This window comes from Theobroma umbraticum, unplaced genomic scaffold (assembly GCF_002168275.2).
Source record: "Theobroma umbraticum cultivar Fairchild unplaced genomic scaffold, ASM216827v3 scaffold_81.0, whole genome shotgun sequence".
NCBI lineage: Eukaryota > Viridiplantae > Streptophyta > Magnoliopsida > Malvales > Malvaceae > Theobroma > Theobroma umbraticum.
The window spans coordinates 5,692,952-5,701,806 of NW_018397268.1; the positions used below are offsets into that span (position 1 = coordinate 5,692,952).

Genomic DNA, 8,855 nt, shown 5'->3' on the forward strand with positions numbered 1-8,855 from the left:
TAACTAAATCTCATAGTTTTTATTAACATTACTCACAAGCATTTATCACATAATTCATACACTTCAACCAACAAAAGCTTATTGTAGTCACTTTGCATGCTTACCTCTCGGTTCAAGCTGGAATTTCCAAATATGGTTCACAACTTCCTCACATTTATGGTTACCTTTGCTGCCACAAACATAGTCAATCAATATGCATCTCATTTTTCATTCTACTTATGATTTCAAGACTGAAACTCTTACCCATTGCTTATTTAACTCCAAAATCACCATGCATTCCAAGATCTACCTACATGCATGCCTCAGGTCCTTTGAATCTTTGTAGATTCTTGCTACCACAAACAAAATCTCACATTACAATTTATTTACAAGCATGCATTTCAAGCAAAATGACAATATTTTTATCTTCCTTGTCTCGAGTTCACTAAGCTGAACCTTCCTTTCCTTTTTCTTCTTCCTCCTTTCTTCCTTTCTCCCTTTCATCCTTTCTCTTCTCACTTTGTTATGGGCAGAACCCTCAAGGTAAAAGCCTTGAAAATGGTTTTGATTTTCTAATTTTGTTCACACATGGACGAATTGCCCAAGGTTACTTTCTTTTTATATTATTTTCTTTTCTTTTCTCTTTACTTTTCTTTCATGGGCGGATTGCCGAAAGCTTGGTGACTTTTGACATATTTCTTTTATCTTTTATGTGGCTAAAATCACAAGGCAAAAAGGGTTTTGAAACCTTTCCACCCGCCACCTCACTTTCCATTATTTCTTTTTTGATTTCTTTATTCCATGTACCACATTCACCTTATATTTTATTTAGCCATTCTCTAACCTATTCAAGTCACATGCAGCTCACTTTCTTCTTTCTTGATTTCACCACATAATGCACTAATCACATTACATGTAAATAAATTTTAATCTTATTCTTTTTTCACATGATAGGGATCCCACATGTTTCCCACTAACTTCTCTTTTTTGCATGTAATAGTGAGTTTCATATGTATATCTCATATTCCAGATAATCTAACTTTCCTTGGTTAAAAAATTCCCATTTAGCTTCAAATATTGAAATTACAAATGAGTCCTCAAGCTTTTCCTTATTTATCATGTGACCCTCCAAACTTTTCATCTTTCACAATTTGGTCCTTCCAACACTTCTTAAATTCCAATTTCCTTCTATCTTCCTTCTTTTATATGCATACAAATAAAATATAAAATTTGCACCTCATCAAGGTGTCACCATAATATTTAAATATATACTTACCCACTCTTATTTTATTTAATAAAGACATGTGAGTCTCACTAACATTGTTTTTCTTCAAAATTCTTTCTTACTTCTTCTCCCTCACTTAGATTAGTCTTATAATCCTCCTTCATGACTAATTTCAATAGTAGATAAATATATACATCCTTTCATTTGATATCCGCATTACCCGCAATGACAAATTACAATTATTTAACCTTTATTCAAAATCTCATAATGACAGTATGAGTAGATACTAAAACTTCAAATGAGGTTCATAAACTTCTTTGGATACCATTATGCCCTAAATCCAACAATCTAAGTACTAGTATTCCTAGGGCCAACACGAGCAACAAAACTAGCTTTAATCGGAGCAACTAAATACTTGAACTAACATGTGGCTGCTTGTTACATAAACAAGTTAGCTAAACGTGACCCACTAAGAGAATTCCATATAGTATTAAGGTAAGTTATCCTTAGACTTAAGATTATCATGTTGCCTTATTTGTGAATTGCTATACTTTCAAACTATTTAAAATGGACCTAATCAAGGATGCTTAGAAAAGGGATAAATATGTTGGTAGAAAGGCATGCAATTATGCTACACTACACAATGGAAATTTAAAACTTTTTCCTTAGGTAGAATCATTTATGGATATTAATCATAGATTAACCCTAATTAAAAGATAAAGGTCTCTATTGAAATTACAAGGTTCCAACATAATTAATCCTCTTGTACCAAGCTAGGTTGTAGAAAACCATAAGCTGTCCAAGTGAGCAACCTAATGGTGATCAACATGAATGATAATTGTGAATAACTCTAATGGAGAATAAGGTTACTTATGCTTGTAGAGCTTACTACTAGCTAAAAGAGAGGCAATTCCTACTTTTTTTTTCACCAAGAGAAACCTAAACACAACTAAGAACATCAAGGTCCACTAATTGACAACCAAGGAACCAAGTCTCTTGACAAGGTGTAATCTACATGGTTTTTCTCCTTGATTAATCCATAAGGTTTCAAAAACCATTGTTTAAACCTCGATCAATGGATGAATTAGTATGAGTCATACTCAAGATTGGGAAAAAAGCAATGGCCAAATGATTGTGAGTGATGATTGACGGTTCACAATGATATAGGATAGCTAGGCCAATTCTTAGAGTTTTGGAACTCTTTCTAATTTTTCTCTGTCAAGTATTTCAAGATTTTCAGTGTATTAGTGTTGGTTATGTGGCTCGTGTCTCAAAGTCAACATGAACCTCATATTTGTAAGCAATTAATTAATCTTAAACCCTATAGGATTATGCATGAACATTATGCTTAGTTACATAATAGCTTTTATGACTAATTGAACCATTCAATTATGTCATTCATTTATGTCCTTGAAGTTTTTAACTTTCTTTAATTAAATCCAAATTCATTAACCTCTTTTAAATTTCTCAATTGACATTTTTAATGTGTGTGACTCATTATATTCTTAACATGTTAGCAATAAATATGAATTATAATTTTAGTCAAAGTAAGATTAAATGAATCAAACTTTTTTACATTCATCGTCAATTCTCAATTGATTAGTTCTTATTTATAAGTGAAGATTGACATCTAGTAATATATCATGACTATTCAAATATTAAAAAAGAATCACAGTGGTCTTACTCAGTCTTTCGGTGTGTAGTCTTACAATGTAATCAATATCCTGACAAGATTTAGAATATAGTGTAATGCCTATTCTAAATTTGCTTTTTCTAATGTAATCCTAGCAGTGGAGCTCATTTTAATCGTTTTATCACTTATTCATTTGTCTTTTTATAGTTATTTTTGTCAACCAAACATGAAAATAATGTCAGATTGACAATTTCTTTCAAGAAACTAAACTAAATAATATTTATTTTATTATATACTTATCTTATGTTATTTCTAGATAATAATTATTTTATTCGGTAACTGCGGCAGGCAGGGACCCGACTGTTAATGCAGTTCAATTTCGTACCCGCACCGGGTTATCAACTTTAATATCTGACCCGACCCCGTTTATGAACAAAAGAACACCACTCTCCGTCGCAGACCACTATTTTGCGACCCCTACTCCGTACTATAACGATCCAAAGTAACATTGATTTTGGAACAAAGGCCTTGGCACTTCCCACTTTGCACTAGTTTTAAAGAAAAGGAAAAAGCAATGGCCCTAGACATCTCCATTTTCGAAACCATACACCCCTCCCGCTTCCTGTCCTTCACCATCCCCAACCCCGATCCTTCTCACTCTTCTCCACTCATCCGAATAGCCATCCTCGACTCTCCCCTCCAACCGCCCACCCCCTCCTCTTCCTCCCTTTCTGCTCCAAACGTCGCCGCCATGTTCGTCCCCAAACACCGTGAGTCCGACTGGCTTTTCTCCACTGAGTCCGGCCACCTGCAACTCCTCCTCTCCTCCCCCAACATCCAACGCCTCATATTAATCGGACAGCAAGCCATCGTCGACGACCCTAATTCACCTTCCATCTACCGTCGTCCCATCGATTCCGATTGTTTAAACAACCTCGAAATGACGCTAAAGCCACTGGTAATTGCTTTATCTCCTAAAGATTACTTTAAATATGGAAATTTGGAAGTACCAATCTTGAGTTATGAAGACAATGTTATTTCTAGCTTAGTCTTAGAGAAATGTGTTGGGAACTTTGTCGGTGAAATGCTTGTTGAAGATGTTGAGATAGAGAGTACTAATCAAAAAAGGGAATTTAGGAGGAGATTGAGGTTTAAAAGGATGCCTAATTTGGTTCAGACGGAGATTCGAATTGTGCCCAAGACGGTTCATTGTTTGGATTCAGTAGAAATAGGAGGGAATAATAATATAGAGTTTAGCCCCGATTTGGGGGTTTTGGTGCATGTTTATTTGGTGCCAATGGTGGCTAGTCTTGCTTTGGTTGGCTCATGGATCGATGAACGTTTTCAGGTTGGGTTTAGGCCGAAAGCTTTGTGTCTTGGGGTTGGAGGTGGTGCTGTGGTTGGGTTTTTGAAAACACAATTGGATTTTCAGGTTGTTGGTGTTGAGGCTGATAAGGAGGTGTTGAGGGTTGCACAAAAGTATTTTGGATTGGAGGATGGGGATTTTATTCAGATTTGTGTCAGAGATGGTATGGAACTTATGGAGAAACTTGCTTGTGGAGATAGTTATTGTGAAGGAGTTGGCCATATTGAGCCTCAGTTTGATGTTATTATGGTTGATTTGGATTCTAGTGATCTGAGGAATGGTGTTAGTGCTCCCCCCTTGGAATTTGTTAGGAAGGACGTTCTTTTGGCTGCTAGATCAATTCTTTGTGAATCTGGAATTTTTGTTATTAATGTGATCCCTCCAAGTAGGTTGTTTTATGAGAGGTTGGTGCATGATTTTCGGGAGGTTTTTCCTGAGTTATATGAAATAGATGTTGGAAATGGAGAGAATTTTGTTCTAATAGCGAAGGCTTTGCCTACTGCATCTTCGATTAGTGATTGTGAAAATAATTTTCTTAAAAAACTGAGACTCGCAATTTCAGGAGCATATATGGAATCCATGAAGAGAATTTGAGATGCAATGTCTACTGGAAACAATGAATCTGCCGGTTCTGATTGAGCAATATGAATTTTTTAAGATTGTATTCAAGGAAAAGGTTTGCTTCATGAGGTAGTTTTTCTTGTATTCTCTTTTGACAGGAATCTGCTTCAAGGAAATCGAGTGATCATAATTGGACATGTGTTGACATTTATACTTTTACTTTTTAAAATTCCTGGAGGTTGATGAAGAAGAACCCCTTCGCCCTTGGATTGACTGATTGAAACTTCTCCTCAAGATATGTGGGAGTTTGCTGTGCTTGTTTGGGTTTGAAACAAGAAGGTATGATTGTTTTACGCAGCCATAGCTATGATTTCTGGAGCTTTTTGATTTTGAGATTTCCATTGATATTTGACATGTTACAAATTCTTAGGAAATTGCTAATAGTCCAGTTTGTTTTTGTTTCAGTTTTGCAAGAATGAAAACTTATCTAAATTACAGACTAATTTGTGTAAAATATTTGTATACCTTGATGACGTTATAGATTATGAAAACCCATAAAAAAAAAATGAGATGGTTATATTTTTTATTTCTATTTCATGAATTATTTATTTTTAAAGCATTTAACAGGGATATAATAAAAAAACATATGTATACAAAATTATTACTTTATACTAGTAATATTAATAATGTACTACACATGAAAATGCAATACTATATTCTTTTCTTAAGATTTATCCTGTTTTTAAGTGTTTATCTTGCTTTAGTAATTATAGTAAAATAAGGATGCTTTACCTTAAAGATTTTTTTTCCCTTTTTATTTTATAGGTTGCATTAGTGAAGTAAAAATTCTTTACCTCCCAACCATCAAGCACCTCTTCTATTGATTATAAGAACTATTTTTAATAACTATAAAACAATTACAATGGTATATATATCAAATTTAATAAAAAGTGAAAGGGTAATATAGTGTTCAAAAAAGTTTCTTAACTCTGAAGCCCCATTTATAAATGGTATAGATAAAGCTAATCAAAGGCTAGACAAGCTTGCTTCCTTTCTACAGGTCTGTTTTTCTGCATTTCCCTTCCAGCTGATTGCTGCCTCCTTGTCCCTTTTATTTTTTTTATTTTTATTATTTTCAGTAAATATAAAAAGTTTCTTTTGTGGCTCAATGAAATGCTGCTGTTTCTTTTCTTTTTACATGCTGAGCCAGACTCTCTATCTAGATTTGCGATTTGCTCGAATGCTCCCAAATCTATCACCTTCGCCTTTCGTATCAGCAGTATTTGCTTCTCTCCATATCTTCCCAACTTTCAAGATCTTTCTGTGTCTGAATCCATTGAAAATACAGACTTTTTTTTTTTTGCAAAGTGAAAATACAGACTTTATTTCAAAAAATTCTTCAAATGAAATGGGAGTAATAAGTCAGAAAAAACTAAACCCAAATACTCAAAATAGCATATTGTGCTGTTACTCTCACCTCCTTCTCCCACCTCCAAGTCAACCACACATACAATGATTGACAAGAACCAATCCTTGTGGCTGTAAATCACGCATGCAAAGTTTTTCAAAAAGATGCAAGTTTCAACCTGAATAAGAATAAGTGGGAAATGAACGAGAAGAAAGTGGACAGCTGGCCATTTTACATGCCATTGAGAAAAGATGAGAAAACTAGCATGGAATGAAAGGTGATTGGTTTAAGGCTAAACATGATGGGAGCTCCTCCCTCATGTGGTTGCACATTTCCTTTTTCTTAAAGCATGCTGGCAGTTGAAAGGTTTAAACATTTTAAGTGTAGATAGTTCATACTTTGATGAATTTTATAGGTTTGAGTGTGAAATTGTAGCTCATATCAATTATCTTGCATATGCATATTTTACTATATATCATCTTTGTAACTTGGAATAAGTGAAGAAAAAAGAAATGTTTTTAAAAAGAAACAGTAAATATAGTGTCAGTTAAAAAAAAAAGTAAAATAAAACAAAGTAAACTTGTTGCAGAGGGAGGTGTAAGTGAACCAGTACGCTTGTTTAACAGCTTGTGAACATGTTTGGGTTAGGCTGGTTTATGTGTGTTTAATATGGTAAATGAATGATTTGACTAGATTTTAGTGTTTGTTTAATAAACAAGCCGAGCATGAACTAATATGAGTTCAGTTTGTTCTTGTTCACAAACAAACTCATTTATTAGTCTATTAAAAAATAATATAATTATAATTTTTAATAACTCTTTTACAACTTTATAGTTAACAACCATGATTTTTACTCTTTTCTTTTATTTGATAGCGACACCAGCCATTTAGGCTTTTAGCCTTTTAGTGTTTCAACTTTCAACTTTCAAGTGCAGTTGTCTCTCCAGTCTCAAGCCCCACTACCGATAGGCAACAATGCGGTTCTCAACCTCGGTCTTCACATACAGCTGCTTTCTCTTGCTCATTCTTTTTGCCTTATTTCTTCTCTCTAATCTCTACACAACCACTCAATGCTCTTATCTCTTATCTTGGGGGAGGCCACAAAGAGTTCAAGGGAGAAAGCATCTTAATTAGCAATCTCTCCTTTGTTGTATTTTTCTCTTTTTATATTGATTTTGGTTGATTTGGATTTTTGTGGGTTTTATTACGAATCTTTAAGGGTGTTTGGTTATTATCTTGGAATTTGTCAACTGTGAATTTTTTATATGATTATTTTTATAGCTGCTGAAATTTTGTTTTGTTGATTGTGTGTGTTAAACCATAATTTAGCATTTTATTCTAGGCATTTATCTTCTGCTCCAAAAGGAAAGCAAAAGTAACTTTGCGGCACTGATTGGTACCAGAATTTCTATCGACTTGAATGAAAAGCAAAAGCTACTATCAGTTTTTTCTTTTACTTATTTTAGATTTGAAATTTTATAATGTTTTTCACAATTTCATGTTACATATTTATTATAGAGTAAGGAAGAAGTTAAATAGATTTCACCTTGTTGAAGGTTATTTAGTCTCAACTTTTAAAGGTAAGCATTCTTGTATTCTTAATTTTCGTCCTTAATTTTTGGTTACCGTGTAAATTTCTTTTTATGTATGTTGTTTCCTAAAATTTTTTGTTCCATTTATTTTGTGAAATAGGATTCTCGTATGGCACTTTGGTGGAAGAACTCTTTTGGATGAATTTTTATAACTCTTGTTGTTTTTGTTTCCAAAGAATGGAGAATTTGTATTTAAAGTTGTCTTGGACTGAAAAGCTGTTGAAGATTTAGTTGTCTGGATGTTTTTGATGTATTATATTTTATGTGGGATATCTTGCTTAGGAGCTTTTTTCGTAATGGCCAGTTTTATTTTATTCTTGAAACTCTTTTAAGGATTTCTTCTAATATGTTTTGAATGGTGTCTGTAGACATTGTTTGTTCGTTTAAGTTCGTTTGGTTGACTTGTTTATTGTTCATAAACAAGTTCTTCAGCTGTTCACGTATACGTTCATTAATTGTTTACCAATAAATTAATTTAATGTTTATGATTATGCCTTTTTTTTTTTTTTGGATGCTGAAATATTTTCGCAGGGCTCAGCTACTCTGTTAATGTTTTATTAGTAAGGAAAATAAAAACGTACATATGGGAGAGGGACATAAACTTTACCTCCGAATTTACATGAGCACAAAATAAAATAAAATAAAATTAAGGCCTAAAGAATATTTTACTTTACGTGCATATTTTTGTATGCTATTGTAAACAGAAAACCTCTTTTCTTACTAGATTCTAAGAATAGTGAAAAATGACAATAAAAATAGATTAAGACATTTTTTTTTAAAGCAAACATAAGGTCTAAGAATTTTTTGAAGCTCACCTTTTGCTTGGGAAAATACTTGTAGACTTTGGTGCGTGTACCCATGGTTAGAAGAAAGCCTTCTTTATGAATGTACGAAATTATGAAAGACACGCTTTTCAAACATTTTCAGATTGACTCTAGCAAATGGCATTTCTAATGTGAACCGTTATGGCTATCCTGGATCATCTGAACAGCCAACTTTGCATCCATTTCTATCCACACTCTCGTCACATGACAAGAGTTATTTGTATCAAAATTTTCAGAAAAGCCAAGAATGAGAGTACTTGTATATTT

At 33.4% G+C, this 8,855-nt stretch overlaps 1 protein-coding gene across 3 annotated transcripts; it reads left to right on the forward strand.

The window, feature by feature from the left end:
- Positions 1 to 3,320: 3,320 nt before the first annotated feature.
- LOC110425261 (S-adenosyl-L-methionine-dependent methyltransferases superfamily protein) lies at positions 3,321 to 8,126 on the forward strand. 3 transcript variants are annotated; one of them, XM_089785145.1, is made up of 3 exons: positions 3,321 to 4,893; positions 5,003 to 5,103; positions 7,047 to 8,126. In XM_089785145.1, exon 1 carries the CDS (start codon positions 3,412 to 3,414, stop codon positions 4,795 to 4,797), a length of 1,386 nt encoding a protein of 461 aa, XP_089641271.1. In that variant the 5' UTR covers positions 3,321 to 3,411; the 3' UTR covers positions 4,798 to 4,893; positions 5,003 to 5,103; positions 7,047 to 8,126. The 3 variants fall into 3 exon arrangements, with proteins under 3 accessions (XP_089641271.1, XP_021295803.1, XP_021295802.1); XM_021440128.1 differs by having other exon boundaries at positions 7,865 to 8,126; XM_021440127.1 differs by having other exon boundaries at positions 5,003 to 8,126.
- Positions 8,127 to 8,855: the final 729 nt, after the last annotated feature.

Bases quoted from the DNA above. Each gene is read 5' to 3' on its own strand.
- LOC110425261 (XM_021440127.1), top strand. From the start codon at position 3,412: ATGGCCCTAGACATCTCCATTTTCGAAACCATACACCCCTCCCGCTTC.